Source organism: Mya arenaria, chromosome 11 (assembly GCF_026914265.1).
Source record: "Mya arenaria isolate MELC-2E11 chromosome 11, ASM2691426v1".
Taxonomy (NCBI): Eukaryota; Metazoa; Mollusca; class Bivalvia; order Myida; family Myidae; genus Mya; species Mya arenaria.
Genome location: NC_069132.1, coordinates 57329547 through 57356971, shown reverse-complemented (window position 1 = coordinate 57356971; position 27425 = coordinate 57329547). Strand labels below are relative to the sequence as shown.

Sequence of the window (27425 nt, the reverse complement as noted above, 5' to 3'; positions counted from 1 at the left end):
GATTACGAACATGGTTTTTGGTACTTAATTGGTACTAAAAGTCGTCCCCAATGAAAGATTGAAACATTTTAGTCTGAGAAATTGCATTCAAGTGCATGATTTCATATTTTTTCTCGGATGGTGATATAAAAAAAGAAAATTTAATAATTTTATAGGGGCGTGTGCCATATGCGCTTAATCCTATAGCGCCCACGAATACGACGTACAGCGGGTTCAGGTTTGGGGACGCTCCCTATATTTGTCCATGTGAACATTTTTGTTACAATTTGGTAGAATGACTATGCACTAAATACACCAATATTTTAGAATACTATAATAGCCAAATAATCTCATTTTTGAAAGGCCCCCGGGATATGAGGAGACGAATCCGAGTAGCTCCCTCTTACGTCAAATCCTGGATCCGCCGGGGGTCTGAGACCGAGCCTCAGCCTAGTAAACAATCAAAATGTTGAAAAATCTTTAATACCTCAGTAATAAAAGAAACTGTGTGAAAACGTGTGAATATTTGTTGAAATCAGCAATTTCTACTACCATAGCTTCGCTAGATGGGAAGTTACAAGGGTAATATACAAATCGTGTGTCCTTAAATCAGACTGGTTCTGGGCCAGATATTGGTCGTGTATAAACACGATTCATGTCAGAGTGACCCGTGTACGTATAAAGTCCTCTTTGACTGAACTGTGCAGACAAATGAAAGCCATCATAATTTGGTTTGATATTAGGTGTTTAAACTTTTAGAACGGAACATTTTCCGTTGTTATATAATATATTTGCGGTCTGAAAGTGTCCCAATAATAATACGCGATCATCCATGTACCTTAAAAAACAATCCTATGATATATTACACGTTCCATTTTGAAAAAGACTTTAGTTGAATTATTAACCGCCACATAACGCAATGTTATCTGAAATGTCATATGCTTACGCAACGTGAAATAGTTCCTCGGTAAAGACCTAGTTTAAGCGCGGTGACCTGGTCAAGTCCATATCGCGTTTGATTAGAAGGTCAAGTGTCCGGCTAGGTAAACCACGAATCCGTCTGTCCTTGAATGACCGCTAGCCACATGCCCGCTGCTTGAACTCGTGTATAGTGTATTTCCATAACATATATTCGCAAAGATCACGGTGACCCAAACATAGCATTTACGTTTCTGCTTTATATGTGTACCGTATTTTCTACTTATATTGATATATGTTTATCGGTCCGTAGATGGGATAGTGTAAAAAAATACTACTCTCCCAAGGTTAAGAATAGAAAAATAAACAGAATGTTCATCAGAACGTGCACATGTAGGGTAAAGCTGATTTACGTTTAGTGCCATTGGGTCGGCTTGACATTTGAGGACTTTATCTACAATCACAGTGTATAAAGGTCTCTGTCACATCCAACCAAACAAAATACGGAAATATTTAATACATCCCGGGATTTTCCTTGAGTACGTTTGGTTTTGGTTTGGATTATTAACTGTCGAAGGGAGTGATTTCGGGTTTGGTGTAGTTTTACTGTTAACAAGTGGCTTCAAATAAAACGCTTTAAGCGGATACTTGAAGAGATATAGCATTTGTTTTGGCGTATGTTTTGTTTGACATGACCATACTTCTTCACATCATGGTGTTATGTACGGAATTTAATGGTAAGTTTTAATATTTCTGACTTTATATAATATGCTATGTTTTGACAGCCGATAAAATGCGTACTAAGGGAAACGGCCTTTATAAAAATTAATCGTTCAAGTTCGGCAAAGCCGGATAAACGATAGGTTGTTAAAAGTAGACCTCCAAATATTAAAATTTTAACCTATAAAATGGTTGAAAATTATTTTATGATTGATTTCTATGTTGGACGCCTTTTCCGCCTTTACCAGCGTAAGATTTGGCAAGTGAAGCAATTTGAATGGATGAATTTATGTATTTATGTAAAAAAAAAATTTGTCAATGGCACTGGTGTTTTGACATAAGTGTCCTCCTAGTACCCATGCACTTAAAACAAGTGGCACATTATTGATTGATTCAATACATTTGTGTGTGTTTTTCAATTTTAATGCATTATTATGTTAAGCACATTTGACTTTTATGATAAAAAAATAAAAAATGTGTACTTTTCAAAATAATATTAGTAATAATATATATTTTTTAAATAAATATCTACGTGGCCTAAATTCCCTTGTTAAAATACCGCCAAAATATCGCAATTTATTTGATCTGTTCAAAAATTAACCACAAATCATATGTTTTTGTTTTGTTTCGATCATTTAAGTCGAATGAGTTAAAAATGATATATAAGGCATTAAAAATAAATTATTTTTTTTTGCATCAATCTATATTGTGCAAATCTTAATTTACGTGTCTGGTAGAATGATATTAATTAGCTCTATATTGTGCAAATCTTAATTTACGTGTCTGGTAGAATGATATTAATTAGCCACATAAAGGCGAACTAAACGATTCAACCAACAGGCAAAACATATAAAACGTCTATTAATATTGAAATGAAACGTCTTAAATATCGTGAAAACTGATATCCTATTTGTTAAAAAAAATAATATCGAGCATTATACAAGATAAAATGCGTAGATGAAATGATGTTTGCACACCTCATTCGGAATTCCGTTTATTGCGAGAGACGTAATATGAGGTAGCTTTAGACGATAAAATACCGAAAACTGTACTGGCATTATTCAGTGGTAGTAAAATACTTTGTAAAAGGTAAAGTTTATTTCCAGAGGCACCCATCTGGAACCCACTTCACTTAAAGTTTAAAATATAAAACCAATCAAAACGTCTAATGTACTGTATCACCGCGTTTAATTAACAATTTTTGATTGGTCCAAAATCTAGGTCAAAATCCATTTTATACAGCTAAGTCGAAAATAATACCATGATGAGCGTTAATGAGTGCACGTGAAGCTCGTGGTTCAGGTTTTAAAAAGGGCCGTTTAGTTATAGCGCGTTTGTATAATGAAGCAATCAAATCCGCAGTAGTGGACAGTCGGGCTGAAAATTATACATGTATAATAAAAAAGGGCAACGCTTTCGTATGCCTTTTTTCCCGTCCCTTTTCCAGTTGGTCAAGAGGCGTAACTCGACAAGAAGTTAAGTCTGAGTTTGCACTCTGTTACTTATGTGCGATCTAAAGGTGTTTGAGCTATGGTCAAATGTTGTTTTAAAGCTGCACTCTCACAGATTGAACGTTTTGACAACTTTTTTATTTGAACGAACCAATTTTGGCGCAAATCCATGGAAACCAGTTATATAAGACTGCTGACAAAAAAAATAGATCGTTGATATTATATTTAAGTTCAAAAATTGATGTTTTATGCATTTTTTCTTAAAAAGTTCAGCCGTAAATATTCATTTTCGAACGGAAATATGAAAATCTGCGATCTGATCTTTAGCAATCTTTTATCATTGGTTTGCAGATATTTACGCAAAAAATTACTTTTTACAAGACAAACAAAGTTGTAAAATTGGTATATCTGTGAGAGTGCAGCTTTAAATCTTGGTCCGAATATTTACAAATGTTAAAAGTAATTGAATAATAACTTTAAAAGGCGACTTAAATGTACAGATTTCCATACCCGCCCTCTTGTTTCCCCATAATTTTTATTGACGCAAAGAAAAATGTTGATCATGGGTCTGTATTTGCGTTTCGGTCCGGTAATGTCCGGGAACGGCATTTATTAATACCGACGGCGTCGACGTATCTTAAATAAACGAATTCACGGTTACGATCATGTTCGTATGTCTAGAAACGCATGTATACAAGGATATGGTTTCTTATGCATTAAGAAAAAGCATGAACTCCAACGGTAAAACAGTCATCTCAGAAAAATATGGTACCCCGCCTCCATTAAAATTTTTTTATGGAAATACATCAATTAATTGATATTGACCTTATCAAGCATACTTTTTATGTACCCTGGACTGTAACATGAATGTTTCACAAATATGACCGTACTTTGATCGTGAATTTAATAGCCACAATGTTATTTGTACAATTTGCAGTTTAAGATTTCTACAATGATGTTTTTTCTATTATGATTATATATAAACCGTGATTTCTTCTGTTTTTACTTTTGAATTTGATCGATTTGGTTGATTGATGAGTAATATTATTTTCTCTAAATATATACAATTATTGTAACAATTTTAAAGATTGTTTCGAAAAGGCATTTTTGCCGAATATTTTTGCTTTGTGTTAATGTTGCATTTCGTTAGCATAGAAATAATAAGAACATATTCAAAGAGTAGCTAAGAACTAAGCTTTTGTATTGCATATTTGCATAGAATATAAAATCAGATATTGCGAGTGAATTAAAAGCAAATATCACATTAAAGAAATTAAAACAATTCAATTTTTGTAAGAATAATAGTGACTCTAAAGCAAAATTGAGCATTTATTGGTGGCCAAGTAAGGCTCCGAATTTTTGACATGTCATTTACTATGTATGCTGAAAATGTTTAGAAGAATAGAGCCGTATAAATCGCATTTTCAAATTGAAAAGCTGAACAATGCATTAAGTCGTGCTCTAAGTGTTCTACGAATCCGCCATTGATGGTGAGACATTTATGCCCAATTTAATCGCCACTTATTCCAGATTCCGTTTTTGTTTCGTAGCCTTGAAAACTAGCGTCCCTTGTCAAATCTATTGTCCCCGAAACTGGGGCCCCGGGTCACGAAGCCTCACCCGTTTCACCCATGGTCAATAAAATACAAAATGGGCAACAATAGGAGTCCTCTGTGTGTCCCGAAATGACCCTGACTCCGCGCTTGACCCTGGCCTGTATATTGAGGTGAAGGAAAGTCGATTAAATAGGGCAGGGACGCGAGGCGGCCCGGGTCACTTAAGGTAACTGCTTCTCGGCGTTATTCTCCTGGGCATGTGATACTGCCCTAAGATTCCTACTGCCTCAAAGTCAATATGCGCATATATATAATCAGAAGTCAGTTTGTTTTTACAATCTACTAAAAACATTAAGAAATGACAACAACATTATAAACTATGCCTTGATTAATAATTTTATGTCTTACTAATATTAAACTATTTTGTGTATACAAATTTCGTGCCTTGAATACACTAAACTTTGCCGGGAGTTCGATGTTGTTAGCACTTGATGCTGTTTGCATAAAAGTTGATGTATGTATAGTCATCGTGACGAACATTGTCCAGTATATGACGAACATCAAAGTACTTGTGAACATGCGCGTATGTTTTTAAGACATATACGGTACGGTAAAAAGGTTTTCCTGAAACATACACGGTATGGTGAAAGTTTTAAAGTAAAACATACACGGAATGCTAAAGTTTTAAAGTAAAGCATACACGGAATGCTAAAGTTTTAAAGTAAAACATACACGGTATGGTGAAAGTTTTAAAGTAAAGCATACACGGAATGCTAAAGTTTTAAAGTAAAACATACACGGAATGCTAAAGTTTTAAAGTAAAGCATACACGGAATGCTAAAGTTTTAAAGTAAAACATACACGGTATGGTGAAAGTTTTAAAGTAAAGCATACACGGAATGCTAAAGTTTTAAAGTAAAGCATACACGGAATGCTAAAGTTTTAAAGTAAAACATACACGGAATGATAAAGTTTTAAAGTAAAACATACACGGAATGCTAAAGTTTTAAAGTAAAGCATACACGGTATGCTGAAAGTTTTAAAGTAAAGCATACACGGAATGCTAAAGTTTTAAAGTAAAACATACACGGAATGCTAAAGTTTTAAAGTAAAACATACACGGAATGCTAAAGTTTTAAAGTAAAACATACACGGTATGTTAAGCGGAACATACACGGTATGGTGAAAGTTTTAACATTAGGGTTACGTTTGAAGTTCATGCCAATGCAATAACATGAATGATAGAATACACATTTCGAAAAATATGAAATATGTTATATAAGAACACGCATATGTTTAATATTAGAATGATTGGGTATTGATTTGCGTACGAGTTAACTTTATTGATGAGTTGTTTCAAGTTAACATTCGCAATTTATATAGATATATGTATATCTCTTTTATTCCTCCATTTCTGAAGAGTTCAACAAACAATAAACAAATTAGACAGTGAATTACCAAAATACTCATCGATATTAATTATTTTCACTTTCCTGACATTACGTAAAGCAACTTTAGTAAAAAAACACACGCTGATTCCATGCTTTGGTCAAGATTGAGGTCAAAATACAAATAGTTGTTTGACCGTTCAACGTATTAAGTATCGTGATTACAACGACTAAAGGTGTTCTGGTATCGGGCAGTGGCCCAAGGTTGACCCGCGGTCAGTGGCGATCACCTAATATTACCGGACATTGTGATCTTCGTTGGCGACAGACACTCTGTGAATATGGGTTCATGGATCATGGAGAAGTCTGAGGGATTAGCGATTTGAAATACATTCGCCAAAATGCCCACGCATGCGTACATATGCCCTTAAACAAAATGTTTGATATTGTTTCACTTTTATTGTCGATCTACTAGTTAGTATCTAGGTCGACAATGCATTGTCGATCTGCGATCTACGATCCAGGATATTGTTTTACTTTTATTGTCGATCTATGCATTGTCGATCTACGATCAAGGTTGACCAATTTATTTATTTTTATGTTGATGTACGTTCTACGAGCTACGCGCCAACTTCACACACCTCTTAAACATTCACGTGGTATTACACAGTCAATGGTTAGTCTAAATCATAGACGGTCAATTCGAGATTATTCTAATCTTTAAAAAAGATCTGCCATATTAAAAAAAACGTAAAAAACATATGTACACGTACAAATATTTTGACTTAGCCAATGGTCAGCCAAATATCAAGTACCTCGGACACCATCTATGTAAACTTGCCTATCATAATAATGTTAATCATATAAATTAATCGTATTCTTTTTTAATAAAAGTAACGAGTAGATTTGTGTTTTATTTCATAAACCCCTATATACTAAATTGGCACTCTTATTCAAAATCAATACATTCACATATATAACAAACATAATTTTATGTGATAAACTTTAACTATTTACTAAATAATACATTTATGGAAACTATTCATTAAAGATTACAAGATTGTAACAATGCATTTCACGGATGAAAACGGAAAAAAAAATAAATGCACCTTTTTTCAAATTAAACTTGGAATCCTTCAAAAGAACCATTGTTTTCGACATTTTTATTATCCATTTTGGTATTTTAAAACAATTGTATTAATTGTGGTAAATCTTATATGGGCGTAAGAGTGCATCTTAAATGAATAATACGGTTATTTCTATAAAACTCTATCCCATTATATATGCATAAAAATTGCAACAGTGTGTTCAGTTAATTAAAGTCAAAGAAAATTACAAAGCATGTACACAGTCCTATAGTATGGGTATGAATAAATACTTTTTATTGCTTGAAATATGAACATTAAAAAATGCAAATTCGTATAGATCCTTATCCCATGACTTTACACATCAGAATGCCATAAAAGAAAACGTATTGATCTAAAGCGTGTAGAGAAAACACATATTAACCAAAATGCATATAATATATTTAACTTTACTATATCTTGCGTTGAATACATACATCACTAGTTTTCTATTTCTATTGATATTTTGATAGATAAAAAATCCACAATTGAAATTGAATAAAGTTATAATTATTAAGATATTGTTATATACTAGTAGTTATTATTATAAGTGATTATTTTACAATTATCATAATAGAATTCTTGTTGTTATATAGTTATTGTAATATGGTTATAATTATATTCGAGCTATTGCGACACTCGATTATACACGTGCGTGTAGCAACATCTATATGTACAAAATGCCATCTAGTTTTTAGCTGTTTAAATTTCACTTTAAACTTGTACATGTGGACTCGCTGATACTCGCCAAAAATTACTGCGTTCGTGCTATCGTACGTATGTTTCTAAGCGTGTACAATGTATCTGAATGACGTAACCCGTATATACACGTACCTGTATATCTGGTGCTACGAATCCCTATTATTATTAAATACATTTGACAGTGTGTAAATTATGAAATGTTGCAACAAATTCATCAGCTCTACAGTAATATCATCGTATTATTAAAACCGCTAAACGGTGATATCATCGTGATATTCTTACAAAGAACAGCACATTTTTGTACGCCAGCACTAGCTTTTATAGTTGACAATAATGTATTTTACAATTGTTGTTGTTGATCCTCCATGAAGATCCAAAACTCATTTTCGCTATAATGTGAAAAGTTCATTCACCGCGTTTTCCTGTTCTCCTCCGTGTCTTCGCTCGTTCCCCGTGCACGGCCCCCGGAGAATGTTTTGCATGAGAATATAAGGTTGATGGCGGTCAGCGGCTGGGAACATGTGCGGGTCGCCTAAGGACAACGTTCGACACGGCTCTGGTAGCAAACACTGGGCTTTCCAGTAGAGTTGTTTTTCTCAAATGTGTTCATCTGTTTGAGAATGAGTTTTTTTACTGTGAGATTGTATGTAAATATGTCGAATATTTAACATTATGATGTATTTGTTTATGAATTTGGTTGATGTATTTTCTTTGTTTGTGGGGTGTTTTGATTGAAGTCATCATATTTTATGGGATTGATATCCTATTCACGACCAATTCAACCTGGTGTGTACATGTTTATAATTACTGCCAGATCAAGCTCATTGTCTTGACAATTAACAAAATTTCATATGGCTGTTTTGAGTTATATAAATGTTAAGCGTACCCTGACACTTCATTTAAGTAAGTGATACATTAAGGAGCTGAATTAAATAACCAAGTTATGCGTATAAAAATGCCATCCGTATTCTGTGGTTCCGGAAATGAGGGAGTTTGACAATGCCGGTACGACCGCCATCCGAGAATCAGACTTGTCTGGTGTGTACTTCTTTATAATTTATGGCTGTTAACCTTCCAGATGAATTTCTCAACCAACCGGACCTTCGATTTCTATAGCTTTGTTTTTTGCTTTTTGAACGTTTACATGGCCGCATCACTACGCTTGTGTTTGAAAAAATAACACTCACAAATAATCCCATCCAGCAGAAATCGGCAGGTGTTCGTCAGCGCCAAGTGTCCCCCGCCCATCCATGTTCAGCTGGCAGGAGCACGCTGTCTTCAAGGTCACTTGACCATCTCAGTGACCAATAAAACCTCTACCAGAGCCCTGTGTTTCTAGCACGTATGACCTTTGACTTAAAAGCCCGAGGGAGGGCAGCTTGGTGCCTTGACATATAGGTCAACTGTATGATTACCCGTACTATGCAGTTTCGGTGCATTTAGCACCTTACAGTGGTCACTCGGGGGGCTTGACCAGTGCGTTGACAGCCGTGAACTATTTACAACATGCGTAATAATAATACCCAAATTAATGAATAAGTGCGCCTGTCAAGGTATGATTTGCAAATTCCCCAAATCCGCTACACTTGTCAACGAACAAATTGCTCACTGCACTGACCACGTCATAATTTATCGCTTATCTACGCTGACCACCGCCGTTGTCCTAAAATGACCTATTGGTGTATTGTGCGGGACTCGCCACTCAGAAACACCGGTAGTGTCAGGCTAGGTCAATTGCTTGGTGGCCTTGGTTTGACCCCACTGTTTTACTGTTCAAATAAACCTATAGTTGGCATAGTGTACCTAGTGTCAGAAAAGCAGACATCGCCGTAATCTTATCTAAGCGTATTCTGTTGGAGATGAAAAGTTATAATTGCATTTTCATTGGGATTTTTTCTTTTAAATTGAAATGTGCCCGAATGGACTAACTAAATAATCACGCATTTTTATTTCATTGCGGCTGTGGATAATTATTTTACTAGGTAAGAGCGCTATTCTACTTAATAGAGTATTTTCCTCTTGAAAGTAATGAAATAAAGTAATATAGCAAAACTATAGAATAACATAAATAATGTATTCAATTATTTTGTAAAATAATATTATTTATATAACTCATTTCTTGTCGGATGTCGCAAGTATGTTGTTTTACCATTATGTTAAATCAACACAAAGCCAACAGGAATACGTGTAGCAATATCTTAAAAAACGTAATTATTATTATCAATATTAATTTTATAAATAAATATTATATATTATATTATTATATATAATATTATACATGTATATGATAAATTAACCTAATTCCATATGGCTGTGTTGAATTATATAAGGTTTAGCGTACATTGCCATTGCATTAAAATAAGATGTACGTGAGACAACTATTCAATAATAAAGTTATGTGTATAATAACGTGACATCCGGTTGCAGGGCGGGAGGTGGGGGGGGGGGGGGGCATGTGGTTCCGGAAATCCGGGAATTTGGCATTGCCGGTACGACCAATCAGACATGTCCGGGGGGTTTTCCGTCCAAGTCACGTTAGTCGGACTACGACCCCTAGGATTTCGACAAACCCCCCTGCTCCTAGGGTGGGATGTGACAGTCCCCTACTGCTTTGTCCATCTCCTTGGGGCAGAATTTGATGTTTGATTTTTTTTTCAACATGTCAATACGTATTTTCATATCCATGTAGTGTAATTAAGAACCATATAACTGTTCGCTCTCAACATAGAACAGCCACTGCCAAAAGGAGTAAGATTTTACAAGATTTTAGTTGCTTAGTCATACATCCATATTTAACCTCATTTATTTGGTATTGTTACAGTTCGTGTATGTACAATCAAGCGGGAAGTTACTTTCAAAGATTGACCGTCAGTCTGGTCATATATCTCTATCTATTTCAACAGTTGCTTTATTCTTCCATATAAAGAAGAGTATTTCTAAACGCATGAATAGCAGCATTCTGAAAACAACAACACAACACAGAATTATAAAATAATCAACATTATTTTCCTTATTCTAAATTTTGTCCAAGTAACAGGTTCCTCTCCGGGGGAGGGAATGTAAAGGTGGAACTGAAAACATGGAAATGGATTTACAGGGGATAAAACGTAGGGGAGCAGGTAGGGGGCCTATACAGTTAGGGGTTTACAGGAGGGGGCATACAATGAGGAAATGAGGAATATACCATTAGGGGCATACAGTGAGTGGCATACACTGAGGGAGCAGACATGGAGGAGGTATACAGGAGGGCCTACTGGGAGGGACATACTCAGATGGAGCATACAATGAGGGGCCATACAGAAGAGCCAACATGGATAAGGCCAACTGGGAGGGGCATACTCAGATAGGGCATAAAATGAGGGGGCATAGAGGAGGGCCAACATGGAGGGGGCCTTGGAGGGGCATACATAGATGGGGCATACAATGAGGGGGCATAGAGGAGGACAAAAATGGAGGGGGCCTACTGGGAGGGGCATACTAAGATGGGCAAACAGTGCGGTGGCATGCATGAGGGCAAACATGGAGGTGGCATTCATTGAGGGGGCATACAGGATGGACCCATTGGGAGGGGCATTTAGCGAGGGGGCATACTGGGAGGGGCATACAGGGAGGTGCAGATAAGAAGGGGCCATTATATGAGGGCGCATATAATTGGGAATGCAATATGTGGCATACAGGTAAACAGGGAGATATCATACAGGTGGGGCATAAATTGATGAGCATACAGGGATGGGCCATTTACAGGTATAAGCATACAGGGAATACACGAAGGTGGCATATAGAGAGGGGCACAATGGTTGTTTGCATACAAAGGGAGGGGCGTACAGGGGGGGGGGCATATAGAACGGAAGCATACAGGCATGTGGCATATATGGAGTGGGGCATACATGGAGAGGAGCTAACATGGAGGGGGCTAACATAAAGGGAGGCATACATGGTGGGCAAACGTGGAGGGGGGCATACATGGAGAAGGCATACATGAAGGGGGCATACATAGAGGGGGACATACATGGAGGGAGGCATACATGGATAGGGGCATACGTGGAGGGGGCATACATGGGGAGGGCATACATGGAGAGGGGCATACATGGAGGGGCATACATGTAGAGGGACAGACATAGAGAGGGGGGCATACATGAAGGGGGCATACATGGAGAGGGGCATACATGGAGGGGGCATACATGGAGGCGCATACATGGAGAGGGGCATACATGGAGGGGGCATTCATGGAGAGGGGCATACATGGAGAGGCGCATACATGGAGGTGGCATACATGGAGAGGGGCATACATGTGGAGGGCATACATGGAGGGGGCATATTTGGAGGGGGCATACATGGAGGGCATATATGAAGGCAGCATACAGGCAAGGGGATTACATGGAGAGGGGAATATGTGGAGAGGGGCATACACATGGAGGGGCATATAGGAAGGAAAAATACAGGCATGGGGCATATATGGATGAGGCATACACTGGAAGGGACATGCAGTGGTAAAATATACAGAAGGTGGCATAGAGGGAATGGGGTATGATTTAAGTGAGGGTGAATACAACAATGGGTATACAGTGAAGGGGTAATTCAGGGAGTACACGGGATATATATATAAAAGAAATTATGCATAATTTTACGAACATTATTAGTATGCACCGGTCAATTGTAACCACGCTATCTCCGGACCTGGGGGCGTTACAATTGACCGGTGCATAATAATAATGTGGAAATGGGCCGTGTTTTTACCATCCCGATGGCCCCTCAGTGTCGGGTGAATGCAGTGGTTTTGTATTCGCGCCAAATATAGCGGGGAATGTGCCTTACTTAGGGTCCCTGGGGTGCGGGGGCATTTTACCATCAGTTCGTCCCCCCAGGGCGAGGGATTTACCCGGGATTGGCTAGACCAAAAGTCAAAGTCCCCGCTATTCTCCGGACATGGAGGGGCCGTGGTTACAATTGACTGGTGCATTAACTTAAAGATAATTATTAATAATCTTGATACAAACAACAACTTGAAAACAAAAAAATGAACAATATTCACTAAAAAGAAAAAAATCCTCTAAGATGCTGCATAGTACCAGATTATACAGTAACTACATGGTGGTTATAGCATTTGCTCCTGAAAAAAAATGGATGTACTATTAACTAAAGTCTTGAATTTTATTGACAAGGACTAATGATTTTCTTTTGCCGATAAACGCTGGTTGTTGTATAAGCATAAATAACCGTATAACAGCATGGAGTACATGTATCGCTCCGCGCACATGCGCACTTGGATTTGTATTGGGTTGTTTCAGGATAAGAGTTCATTTCAGGTGAAAAGGTTCATTCAGCGGCCAAGTTTCTATAAATAATCAAAGTAGTTCAGTCACTTCGTTCCGAAGAAGTATCGAACTTTTAATAAGCCTGACATGTCATTGACGTTTGCTTAGATCATTAAACATGCCTTACTTGTCGATTGGTCATTCTAATAGCGATGTAACATTACCGGCTTTAACTGACCATTTGTTCTAAAACTGTGTGCTGAATTGGTCAATAAAACTGGGAAGCGTGTGTTTCAGAAAAAAATCATTAATCGAATTTTAAGGTATTTAATTTTACATGTGTGCAAATGGTGTGGCTAATTTGTTATCATGTATATTATAAATTAAATGAACATGTAAAATTCTCTCTTTGCTGCAAGGGAGAAAACATAACATATTAGCGAGTATACAGCGCAAAGTTGCGACCCTTTGTATGTATATAGACTGAATATTGTGGTATTGAATAATCACTGTATTTAAAGAAACTATTTAGATTAAAACAATATATTTAATAATATATTTTCAGACTTGTGAAGGTATCTGTCGACCTAGAAACACAGAATGCCTCCTCCGAAGAAGCCAAAAGTTGGGCGAACGTCGCTTGAACAGTTCTTGACGGAGGACGAAAGTCACCTTGATCGTCGGAACTCGCGTGACTCGGAGGGAAACAGCCCGGCTGGTACCATTGATGATGGTTCAGATGGTGAAGTGTTTAATTCTGCCAGTGACAGTGAGAAGGAATTGAATGTGAAGAGCTCATCGGTCGACGAGCGAACGACTCTTTTTCACAAACTTTTGCTGAAATCACGTTCCGTTGACGAACAAAAAGTTCCTAGAAGTCCGGATGATGACGCATGCTCACCGACAGCCTCTCCGCCGGCGGCAGGAGAGAACGTTGGTGCCTTCAGGAAGTACCAGGATCATTTAAGACTACAGTTAGAAAAACCTCGCCAAATTGAGATAAAACTGGAGTGTACGTCTCCAAAAGAGCCGAATGTTGCGCCAGAGCTGGGTAGTAACGAAGACTACAGTAATGTTACAGTAAAGGAGAGCAGTTCGGCGCCCCAACAGAGGCTTACGACCGACCAGGGCCGCCTTATAGACACCTTAGTGGCTTCGGCGCTTGCTAGTAGCGCCGCGCAGTCCATCATTTACGGCGGCAGGTCTACTTCATATACCGCGGCCCCGAATGCATACCCTCATGGACAAAACATGTCTTTTAGCACGTGTTCTATGAAAGGCTTTGAAAACGAGCCTCATGATCTATCTAAAAAAACTGACGCTACAAAATACTTGGGTCACAGACTGTACGAGGGCTTGAATCCCAGTGACCAAAGTCGCTTGGCGAGTGTTTACAGGGAATGGGCATTAAGGCAAAACAAGGACAATGCTTTTGAGCGAAGTAAACAGTACCTCGAATCTCACAGACGTATAGTTGGACTTTTATCTGAACGGACAGACGAAAGTGTTCGTGACGAGCGGTTGGCAGATAAGGAAAACATGGTGCAGGCGGTTCCCGCCCGCTATCCGAACGGAATTTATTCATCCGTCGGCATCAACCGAATGATGGGTGGTTACCGTTACGACACACATCAGCGGTAAGTAATTATAAGGGGCAGTATATCATGGAGATCTTTTAATTCTTATTCAGTCATTCCATAGTCATGCAAAATGTTCATTTATATAGTTTAGTATACAACTTTTACGGCGTGGTGCTTGTGTTAGACATGGAATTGTCTTGAGTTTTAGCTTAGCCATTGAAAAGATTCTTTTAGATTGCATGGTAAAACTACACTCTCGCATATCGTTACGGTTATTTCTAAAACACCGGGTCGATTATATATGCTGCAAAAATATATATGCTTTCGTGGGAGAGAGAGAGAGAGAGAGAGAGAGAGAGAGAGAGAGAGAGAGAGAGAGAGAGAGAGAGAGAGAGAGAGAGAGAGAGAGGGAGAGAGAGAGAGAGAGAGATAATAATAACAACAACAACAGCAGCAACAACAACAACAACAAATAATAATAATAATAATAATAATAGTAATAATAATAATAATAATGATAATACAAGAATTGGCAGAAGCATGTAAACTGGCTTAGAAATGAAAAAAAAAATGAATAAACTTTACGATAATAATAATATTATAATAATAATAATAATAATAATAATAATAATAATAATAATTATAATAATAATAATAAATATGTGCGAAACATCAATATAAATGGCATACATGACTATAATTATATATCTGCATATGATTTTTGCTTTCTTAGATTAAGTCTGTTAAACCATATCTAGTTAAGTCTAAACATGAAAGCGAATTTCAATCACCTTAACTCTGATGGTGTCCTCCAGGGGTACTGACTGAAATCCTTTCGACAGCATTCTAATAATTACTAACATTCATAAACAAGAAATTCTATTAAAACAATAGTTAGCCCAGATAGGACAGGTAGTACGGTAGTACGGTGGACGGGCTTTAGCCTGATGTAGTATCCGCGACAGCGACATACCAGTTCGACATTAAAAACTTCATTGAAGAGTATTCAATTTAATAATGTGAGTTCTCCCCCTTTCATTTGCAATTAGTTATTAATTTTGTGTTGTGTTTGGGTTCAAGAGGTTAAACTGACCAGCGGTCAAGCGAGAGAGATCGACCTACTGACCATCTGATAAAAACATGAGATGTTTATAACCGTTAAAAGGTACACGAGCTCTGAACGTTGTAGATTAATTGGACATATTTAATTTTTATTATCATTGGTCCCAAAAGTGTTTTGGAAACACTTTAATCAAATTAAACCCGTTACCTATCAACTTAGTAATGTAGTGTGTATTTATTACAGTTGAAACTCGCACATTCATTATTCTCTTGGATGGTCAATGTGACTAGGTGGAAGTGTACGGTTTGGTGTGTGTGTAGTGTCCAGCCATGCATTTCACACTGCCCATTGGCTAATGTAAAACATTCTTAGCTAATTATGCACTAACTTTTTAAAAATTCTGTTAAAGTTAAGAGGGATTACACATGGAGTAAATTTTCTCAGTGGATGAATCAATGAATACAATGTACAATTGCTAGATGTGTTAGAAAAGTATTTTTATGGAACAGTGTGTATTAGTTTTGGACTAAATTTAGAACAAAGAACTAATAACTGGTTTTAAAAAGTTGTGCCAACATTTACTAGAATATCCTTGGCAAGAAGTGATTGTATTCTGTACTGGATAGGACTTTTTAATTTTAATGTTTTACTTAATAATTACAATGATTTCCATACTGAAAAGTTTCCAAAATGGTCATCAAACATTAACTTAAATTGAATCAAGGTATTTGCACACAATGTACAACCGATACAATGATTGTTCTGAGAACTACATGATATCGAGTTCTGACATAAAACTAGAGTATGATGTGGACTGTCAGGGATATACACAGGATTCTGGGTACTGGGGTCCACAAGGGTCCCATATGGGGATCAGTAGCTCCTCCCATCCGGGGCATTCAATGACACATCATTCAGGGGCAGGGACCATTGTTAAACTGTTGCAAGATCATTCTGCTGACAACAGGGCCTGCTCTTCTGGGTAGGTTACTAGGCAAACTTAAGTTTTTCACTCTTTCCTTACATGTATGTCAATAAAGAGGTTATTTTAGAAAATCAGAGTTGCAGAAATGTACAATGCAAAATTGACACTTGGCCTTGAATTTTCAAGAGCTAAATGCAATATTTTTTTTAATTTAACATGCAAAAAGTCAGTGTACTGACAGTACTGTTACCTTATCTGTGTAATGTAAAACCAGTGATTAAGGATATGTAACCGTAGGATTTTAATTGACAATGTGCTCTTGAGACTCTTAAGTTTCATGTAGTCAGGAGTTACTGTGAGTTTACATGATAGTCTGCATTTGTTTCAGTGAGACCATGGAGCACAGTAACGGTGGAAAACTGGACGAGAGCGGATGTATCATATCGCCCACCGGGAATTACGTGCCTGTCCACTCCATGATCCCGTCTGGACAGCCCACCATAAATCAGAGCCCAACCTCAACAAATATGGAGGGCGTAGACAGATACCACCCTGCTCTGATGAATCCACATTTCCTCCACAACGACTCTAGAAGAATGAAACCAGAGTCATCTCATGGTACGGGGAACAGTCACTTGAATGTTATACTTTTAAATAATGTACAGTACAGAATTGTTTATATCTTTATAGATGTAGCTTTGTCGTTAATATTTGTACCGGTAAGCAAGATTTTTGAAAAATTAGGGACAAAATGGTTTTCATTTATTTATAACAAAAATGTTGTTTCATCACTGTTGGATTACCATGGAAGAGTCTCTTTTGTCATCTTATGTTTTCGAAACTTTCCTGGGACACGGGTAAGATCGTGAGGCTGAGTTCAGATGATTTGTGAACATCTTTCTCCCTATGACAATATCTTAAAGTGTTTGTTTTTATCCTAGGTGCTGGAGGTGTGAACAAGCTATGTCAGGTGTGCAGTGACAACGCCTCTGGCTTTCACTACGGGGTGTGGTCATGTGAGGGCTGTAAGGCATTCTTCAAGAGGAGCATTCAAGGTAGACATTCAGGGCTGCTGCTGTTGTTAGTTATTGTTGTTGTCATCTGATATATAAAAACATATTCAAGGGTCCTAGCTCCTTGACAATATGAAATTTTGTGACAGAATATACAGTAAAACATGTAAATATATCATTTGCGAGCTTTATTGATTTACAAATGATAGTTCTCTTATTGAAAAAAATAAGTTTTTGTAACAGAGTAACATATATAATGTAATACATGTATACAATATTACTATGTAAATATTTGATGGAAATGTGTCTAAATCTTGTATTTTTTTGTAGGACCTGTTGACTACGTGTGTCCAGCTACAAATACATGTACTATTGATAAACATCGGCGAAAAAGCTGCCAGGCATGCAGATTACGCAAATGTTACGAAGTGGGAATGAATAAAGGTAGGATACGCCCTTGTTTTTCTTCACACCTCTCTGGCCTGTTTCATTTCAAGATCTTAGCCATAACTTTTACAAATCTGTAAGACCCTCACAACGCCGAAAACAACAAAGTGGTTTTATACATTTCATCATATTTGTTTTCCAACTTAAATTCTGGCTAAATAATAGCACTGCAGAAATGCCCTGAAATACGCCACTTAGATCATGGCCATTATATCAGGTCTCTTGTCAGAGGTTGCTTATCAGACTATGTTTTATTCTTTATTGACGAAATAATGTCCTTTTATGGGTCATTCAGCATTGTATTAATTTCATCTTTTGGGCTACCAAAAAGTAAAGTAAAGAAATTCAATTGGGCGAGATTTCTGTTGTGTTTTTTTTGCTAAAAGTTGCGACAAACAACTAAAAAAAAAACATCTCTAAAGAGGGATGTTCCAATTTGAAAGTGCTTTCCTGGGTTGGGTTGTTTGTTGAAATGGAATAGCCCGTAATGAAATGACAAATATTTGAAATTTCCCTAATGATATTGTTTATGTGCATATGTTTTGAGACTTAAAAACAGTTTCCGGAGGGAAGAATTTGAACAATCTATGGTAGATCATCAGTTATATATTTTAATAGTCAAGTAATATCAAAACTGCATGTTTTCTGAAAAATTGTGGTTGTGTAATTATTGAGTGGATTGTTTGCAGGAAGTCAAAGAAAGGAGCGAAAGTCAGCAAATTCACTGCAGAACAAATCTCCCAAACGGCCTAGATCCAACTCTGGCGACAATACAGCTATTGGCTCACCAGATAGCACTCCAACTCCAGCAAAAGTATGGGATTCTGTTAGTTATATCATGTAGAATTTAATCATTGTATTAATGCAGCCTAATATTAGCCTTGAAAAGAGTCCATTACTGCAGTACCTGTTCCTTTTATCAATAAATGAAATCCAACATTAATATTTTATTTCAAATTTCCAGAATTCTCGCAAGTCTCGGACAACTCTGACTATTGAGGCTTTAAGCAAGGCAGAGATGCCACGACTGGAGAGCTACCACAATCACAGCCTGCCACCCACGCGACAACACCTCCTGGCATCCTTCGTCAAACTGGCGGAGAAAGAGCTCGTTTACCTTATTAATTGGGCAAAAAATGTTCCTGGTATGTTTAAAGTTGATATTTTCATATTTATTGAGTGTTGTTGCATGCAGGGTAGTCTCTCTAAGCTGTTGAATAATTTTACTGAATTCATTTAAAACTAACCTTAAAAAAGGAGTGAAATTCATAACTGTTTGTGGGTTAAATTTTGATTATTTATCAGACTAATTCTCAAATCCAAACATTTATATTTATTCCTACCACTCTGATATTTTTTATGATAAATTATACTTTACTGTAACCGTCTTGTGATTTTGAAATACAGACATGTAGTTAAGTTTATTTGTGTGTTTTACAGGTTATTGTGAGCTGAGCTTGGGAGATCAGGTTCACCTGATCGAATGTTGCTGGATGGAGCTCTTGTTTCTCAATATTGTCCACCGATCACTCGAACATGGTGGACGTAGACTCGTCATTGCCCCGGACCTTGTGCTAGAGAGGTTAGTATTACTCACTTGCTCATTTTTAATTTGTAAAATATTTATTAAACATATACTGTATATATAAAAATAACTCTAATGATTTCAGTTTGTATATTTTAGATGTGCACCTAAGTGTAGACAATAGTGAATTCTCAAATGTTAATCAAAGAACAAATTTAGGATATAAAAGAGCTAACAATTTGGGTTTTTTAATTAAAATTCAATGAGGGTAGAAATGCTTAGTAAAATACTTATTGCAAAGCCTAAAACAGAAACAGAAAGTGACTTTGAAGTTGAAGCTTGTTTCTATCTTAAGAAATTCCTAACAACTTTTTCCTGTTTTAGACCTTACTGGGCCACGATGGGGATGTCAGAAGTTTTTGAGCAGCTGGCAGCTGTCTCTGAGCAACTTGTGCAATATCACCTCCACAATGAAGAGTTCTTGTTGCTACAGGCAACCGTCCTTGCCAACGCTGGTATGTACAGCATTTTATTGTTTTGTCGGTATCCTTTTCAGGTACTTCTGTTTTGCCTCGCCAGTGTGTAAACCACATGATAAACTGCGTCATTAATGCTACATCGGACTCTGGTAAAAGACCAATGGCAGGTCTCTGTAAGGGATGTAGTCTGCCCTATGTTTCATTTTAAATGGTGAAGAGAAAGTAAAGCTAAATTGTTTAAAGTTCGAAGCAAAATACTGCCTTAAGCATTAATGACACAATTTATCAAGTGATTGATACACACACACTGCTGAGAAATGTCTTGCGTCTCAACTCGAACATGTAGATTTTACCTCTGATTATTCATGAGTACAAGGTTTCTGCATTCAATTTGAGGGTATTGAATTACATACACTATCAAATGACTGAGTGCCAAGGGTGACTTGCTAGCGAGCTTCATTAACATCAAAAAGATTCATTGCAATGACAAAGATTGACATGTTTAGACGTAGATATGTAACTTGGTACCAGATTTTAACTTAACTTTAACATGAGAAAATAGCGTTGAGCACACACTACCTTGGTCAAGGAGTCATAAAATGTTATTTCCTGACATTACATTACTATTTAGTTGGGCTCGACATTTATGACATAAACTCAACATAGACAAATGTTATCATTTATTCCTGATACCATTTTTATTCAAGTTTGATGCATTAAACTATGGAACATTTTTCTGACAATTTATAGCAAAATGTTTCATATTTAAAATCATCATATTAACCATTTTGAAATACATCGTAAGAGAAAAAACATGCTATTGTCATTGTTGCCTTGTTGCATACACTGAGATGTATCCATTCTTTTTGCTGTCTTACAATAATACAGCAGCTGTATTACAGCTCATCAATTATTTGTAAAACAACAACAAAACCTTTTATTGTTTATTTCAGAGGTGCGAAAACTTGCCAGTTATACCAAACTGTTTGAGATCAAACAAAGTATTCTGGATGGAGTTGTTGACATTGCCCAGAAATATCATCCGGACAACTTGAGGCATGTGCCATCCCTGTTGTTGATGTTGACTCATATACGGCAGGCTGCAGAGCGGGCAGTCACGTATTTCCAGAGTCTCAAGGCTGATGGCACTGTGACATTCTGCGATCTCTTGTCTGAAATGCTCGATGCTCAAAAGGAAGAAAAAACTGGAAACCACAATCTCTCCTGAGTTAGATTTCATACAAAAACCTGATGAAATGCGCAGTCCTATCTACACATTGTCTTAAAAAGACATTAAACATTTATTAAGGCTGTCCTCCCACCACATAAGTGGCCTTCACAGACAGAAGTGCTTTATGCTCTGTGAATATTATTGTGAAATTTTAAACACCACAGCCAATTGTATAAACCATTAAAATATTGTTGACTGGTGATCTTTTGGTCGGTCAAAAGCTCAAAATGATTTCATTGGTTAATAGTCAGTATTGGATATTAAATATTGACCAATCATTGAACATTTTGAATAATTTTGACTTAACCTAAAGTACAACTAGTTGTATACAATTGGAATCAGTATGATTGCTGTATGAAACATTTGGTTTATACTCTTCATATGAATTACCTATGTTGTCTGGTGCAACCATTTGTTCTACTGTGTTTTAAAGTCATTATAGTTGTGAAACAACTTCCATTTTGGCAACCAGGAGTGGTATTCAACATGTAACTTCAGTCAATACATCATTGACTTCATTTACTGTAAAGGTCCGTTATTTATATCACGCAATCCGATTAGCTACATCGTTCTTAAATCCAATTAAGACCAATATTGAATACCAACCCAGATAGTGAAGAGTGTTGTATTTGGGGCAAAAAGGTAAAACATTAAAATCTTGTCTAAAATTAGAGGGAATGTGTGGTAGCTAAGATCATTAAGTGGGTGTATTGGAAAAGTGATGAAACATCTTGTCTAATGTTAGAGGGAATATAGCTTAGATATTTAAGGGGATTTATTAGAAAGGTTATATGATGCATTAAAGAATCTTTTTAATTGAGTTTTAAAAATGATTGAAATGTGAAAAGGAGTCATTTAACGAGTCTTAATTTATGGAAATTTGACCCTTACAATGATAACACCGTGACTTGTGTGTTTTGTTTATGACTATAGGGCAATATCTTCTACCTCATTGTGTTAGTGGTGCATGCATTGAATCATTTATATCAATGGTTGAGTGAAATGTTCATGATTGTTTTTTGTTAAAGGCATATGATATTGTTATATCGATTCTCAAAGTAGAAATTCTTAGTTTTGTTATGTTCTTAGTTTGTTATGAAAGAAGTACTGTGTATATACAATGGTGTATAGAAAATGTACCTCAGTTAGAACTGTAGAAGTTTTACAGCTCTCAACATCTATTGAACTATTTATTTTAAACAGTGCTATTTTACACTAATTTTATCATGTACATGTGTATCTGTGGCGAAATCATTGAATTTCATGAGGTCATATCATGGTGTATTTAAAATGTGGTCATCAGTTGCTATATTTATATTATGTACATTGTAAACTTACATAATAATATGTTAATATTGATGTGTCATTTTCTGTTAAGGTTATATTTTTGCCATTTTATTCTCTTATCGATTTGAGATGGGTGAAAATAAATTGAATAAAACAAAACATGTTTTGTTGTAAGTAAACATTGTTCAGGTTGCCTTTCTCAACACTTTCTGAAGGTTCTTTCTTACTTTGAAATCTACATTCAGTGTCGATGTATACACCTACATTTTATGCCTCTGTCCGTGAATCCGTCCGTCCGTCATTTTACATAGTGTCTAAGATGTAACTTGGGTCACTTTCAATCGGATTTCGATCAAACTTCACATACCGTACTTGTAAAGCAAGGGAAGGCGTGGCACGCATTCAAATTTACCTCTGATCTCAGGGTCAGGGTCACACATAGAGGTTATTGGTCCACAATACTTATTTCTTAGCAATACATCGAGTCTCAAACACATTTTTTAGTTTTAATGGTAATTCTATGAAACTTCACATAGTTATGGATCACAATTGTAAACTGTGTTGTGCCATTATGTGTGGTCAAGTTCACATTTCGTCAATATTTCACTATTTGTATTTCATTACAATACTTCCTGTCTCAGACTTTCTTATTTACAGAAACCATTCAGCACCAAAGGAATATACGTCTCAGTTTGAGCTTTCATTTAAAAGGTTAAGGCCACACTTGAAAATATGGGAAGCACATCAATACTTCGTGTTTCAGCAATGCCTGTCTAACTGTTAGTGAAAGCATCGCAAGAACGTGTTGCCCAAAAGTTCTGCGTTTCTGAACGAGTCTTCAAATACAACGCTTTTGCAAACTGTTGGGGCGGTTAATAGATAAGAACAGTTAATATGAAACGCCCAATCGTAAAAATACACGTATAATGATTATAGGTCCGCAAACAGACAGAAAGATGAACAGCACGAAAAAAAGTTTAAATGTACTGACATGTATTAACGATATATGTTTTTGGGCCAAATTGTACCGCTGTTTGGTCTACATTGTACCGGTACGTATCTGGGCCACATTGTTCCGGTTCGTACTGGGCCACATTGTACAGGTACGTACTGGGCCACATTGTACAGGTACGTATCTGGGCCACATTGTTCCGGTACGTACTGGGCCACATTGTACAGGTACGTACTGGGCCACGTTGTACAGGTACGTACTGGACCACATTGTACAGGTACGTATCTGGGCCACATTGTTCCGGTACGTACTGGGCCACATTGTACAGGTACGTATCTGGGCCACATTGTACCGGTACGTGTCTGGGCCACATTGTACAGGTACGTACTGGGCCACATTGTACAGGTACGTACTGGGCCACATTGTACAGGTACGTATCTGGGCCACATTGTTCCGGTACGTACTGGGCCACATTGTACAGGTACGTACTGGGCCACGTTGTACAGGTACGTACTGGGCCACACTGTACGGGTACGTACTTGGCCACATTGTACAGGTACGTATCTGGCCCACATTGTACAGGTACGTACTGGGCCACATTGTATCGGTTCGTATCTGGGCCACATCGTACCGGTACGTACCTGGGCAACAGAGCAACGGTACGTATCTGGGCCACATTGCTCCGGTACGTATCTAGGCCATATTGTGCCGGTACCTACTGGGCCACATTGTACCGGTACGTATGTGGGCTGCATTGTACCGGTACGTACCTGGGCAACAGAGCAACGGTACGTATCTGGGCCACATTGCTCCGGCACGTATCTAGGCCATATTGTACCGGTACCTACTGGGCCACATTTTAACGGTACGTATGTGGGCGGCATTGTACCGGTACGTATCAGGGCCACATTGTACCGGTACCTACTGGGCCACATTTTAACGGTACGTATCTGGGCCACATTGTACCGGTACGTACCTTGGTCCCATTGTACCGGTACGTATCTGGGCCACATTGTACCGGTACGTATCAGGGCCACATTGTACCGGTACCTACTGGGCCACATTTTAACGGTACGTATGTGGGCCGCATTGTACCGGTACGTACCTGGGTCACATTGTACCGGTACGTACCTTGGCCATATTGTACCGTTACGTACCTGGGCCACATTTTACCGCTACGTATCTGGGCCACATTTCACTAGTACGTGTTTGGGCCACATTTTATCGCTACGTTTCTGGGCCACATTTCACTAGTACGTGTTTGGGCCACATTTTACTGGTGTGTCGTGTAGACAATACCTATATACAATGTATCATTATGTTTTGATACAAGGACACAACACAATAATATTTTATGAAACACTAATAAAATCTGGCCGATTCCTGCAATTTTATGTTGCGACATTGCGTTGAAGTGGAGGGGCGAAAAAACGACAAATCGCCTAGTAAAGGGGCGAACATGCGACAAATCATTCAAGGTGGAGGGGCTGAAATGCGACAAATCGCTTAGTGGAGTGGCGATAATGCAACAAATGGCTTTATGGCGGGGTGAAAACGCGACAATGTTCTTAGTGGAGGTGCGAAAATGCGACAATTCGCCTTGTGGAGAGCGAAAATGCGACAATGCGCTTAATTGAGGGGCGATAATGCGACAATATGCCAACTGGATACGGCGAAAATGTGACAATACGCCAAGTGGTGGGACGAAAATGCGACAAATCGCCTTGTGTAGAAGCGAAAATGCGACAATGCGCTTAATTGAGGGGTAAAAATGCGACAAAAAGTCAAGTTGCGGAACGATAATGCGCCTAATAGAGGGGCGAATGTGCGACAGATGCGGGGCGAAAATACGACAATGCGCCTAGTGGAGGGGCGAATATGCGACAGATGCGGGACGAAAATACGACAATGCGCCTAGTGGAGTGGCGTTAATACGACAATGCGCCAAGTGGAGGGGTGTTAATGCGACAATGCGCCAAGTGGAGGGGTGTTAATGCGACAATGCGCCAAGTGGAGGGGTGTTAATGCGACAATGCGCATACCGGAGGGGGGTAAATGCGACATTGCGCCAAGTTGAGGGGTGTTAATGCGACATTTCGCGTAGTGGAGGGACGTATATACGACATCACGCCTTGTGGAGGGGCGCAAATGCGACTATAAGCCGATTGAAGGGGCGAAAATGTGACAAATCGCCTAGTGGCGGGGCGAAAATGTTACAATGCGCCTAGTGGAGGGGCGAAATTGCGAGGCATTATTTATTCGCCAAGTTTGCATGGTGGGGTATCGCATTTCAAGGCCAGCCTTTAGCCGCAAAAAAGGAAATGATATTAAAACCCACCACACATGTACGAGAAGAAAATTCCAAGTGTTACCGTGAAATCACACTTATTTAATCAAAAACAGTATCGCCGCATTGGTCCACTGCAATGTGGCTTATTTCATTGCAAAACAAGCTAGCTATAGAGATGATCAATTTAATATGTCCGTTTTTTGCTAGAATTGCTTTCGATAAAAGAAAAATAACGGGAATAATTAAAATCCAGTTATTTTATGTCAGGTTTAACACTAGTCAAACTGCGCGAAAGAAATACAACTCTTGACGGTATTAAACTACACCAAGGTTCACCATTGATCAGTTTATATAAATATAATACCTTTGATCCAAAAGGCATTCAAAGGTGTTATCCCGCGGGATACATTTACCCAGCCTCCAGACAAGGTTTGTCAGCTATCGTCACATTCACATAATATGTGATATTTATAAAAATGAATCGGTGTGACATGTTTCTAAATTGAAACAGACACTGCCAGTCGTTTTGGACAACGACCGACTGACCGGCCTGTGAACTGATCTCTACTTGGGTGTATAACCGGTGATAGAAATATTCTGGTTTTGTTGGATCCAGGTGGGACAAGGACGTCGCCCGTTCTGAAACCCGGCGACTGGCGCACCATTGTCATAGCAATGAATCTACTAGAAATGAGACAATATAGTAAATTATTTCTTGATATTTTTCACTGGTATTGTTAAATACCAACAACTTTTTTAACTTAGAAAAGAAAAGATAATGTAAAAAACAATATTACTCAAGGTAATAAAGAGGTCTAGGGTCGGGGCAAAAAATAGTGTAGGTCGGGAAAGTGTGTTACGCCATTGTCAAAACGCCTTCTATAATTTTTTATTCTGAAACAGATGCGGCGACATCGCTGCCAGGCATCAGCAATCTTATATAAATAACAACTGTAAACTGCAAATAATTCTACCTCTTGATAATAAGAATAATAACAACTATAATCAACAAATCTATCTGTGTAGTGTTTCTGGGCTCACCTTTTTATGTGAGGGACATACCCATCAGCACGTGTCTTGATCGGATACGGCTAAAATGGTTGACGTTTACAGATCAATGTTAATTTCATACAGCCGTGAATACTTACATGTGAATGCATGGTCTATGATTAAAGCACAATTTGAATTTAGAGAAATGTCAATATAAGGTAATTTCACCGGTAGACCTCGTTTAAAATATGATATTTTATAATTATAACACACTTATAATTATTATATCTTAATGAGTATTTTCTAAATATTATCAAACTTATCATAATAGCAATAAAAGACATTTTTCTAGGGTCGAGGCATTTTAACGCTATATTATTATTATTATTATTATTATTATTATTATTATTATTATTATTACCGTTACCGTTATCATTATCATTCTTCTTTTTCTTCTTCTTCTTCTTCTTCTTCTTCTTCTTCTTCTTCTTCTTCTTCTTCTTCAACTTTAATTTATTATTATTATTATTATTATTATTATTATTATTAT

General features: G+C 37.5%; 1 protein-coding gene across 1 annotated transcript; it reads left to right on the top strand.

Annotated features, from left to right (window-relative positions):
• The first annotated feature begins 1148 nt into the window (after positions 1–1148).
• LOC128209852 (estrogen receptor-like) lies at positions 1149–22794 on the top strand. Its single transcript, XM_052914102.1, has 10 exons — positions 1149–1634; positions 13659–14730; positions 17050–17279; positions 17603–17716; positions 18005–18118; positions 18811–18935; positions 19086–19266; positions 19562–19703; positions 20031–20161; positions 21079–22794. The coding sequence occupies exons 2-10, from the start codon at positions 13694–13696 to the stop codon at positions 21351–21353; spliced, it is 2349 nt and encodes a 782-aa protein (XP_052770062.1). The 5' UTR covers positions 1149–1634; positions 13659–13693; the 3' UTR covers positions 21354–22794.
• The last annotated feature ends 4631 nt before the right edge of the window (positions 22795–27425 follow it).

Coding starts and splice junctions, on each gene's coding strand:
- LOC128209852 (XM_052914102.1), top strand. CDS start 13,694: ATGCCTCCTCCGAAGAAGCCAAAAGTTGGGCGAACGTCGCTTGAACAG. Junction 14,731..17,049: donor CGTTACGACACACATCAGCG/GTAAGTAATTAT, acceptor CATTTGTTTCAG/TGAGACCATGGAGCACAGTA. Junction 19,267..19,561: donor TTGGGCAAAAAATGTTCCTG/GTATGTTTAAAG, acceptor TGTGTTTTACAG/GTTATTGTGAGCTGAGCTTG.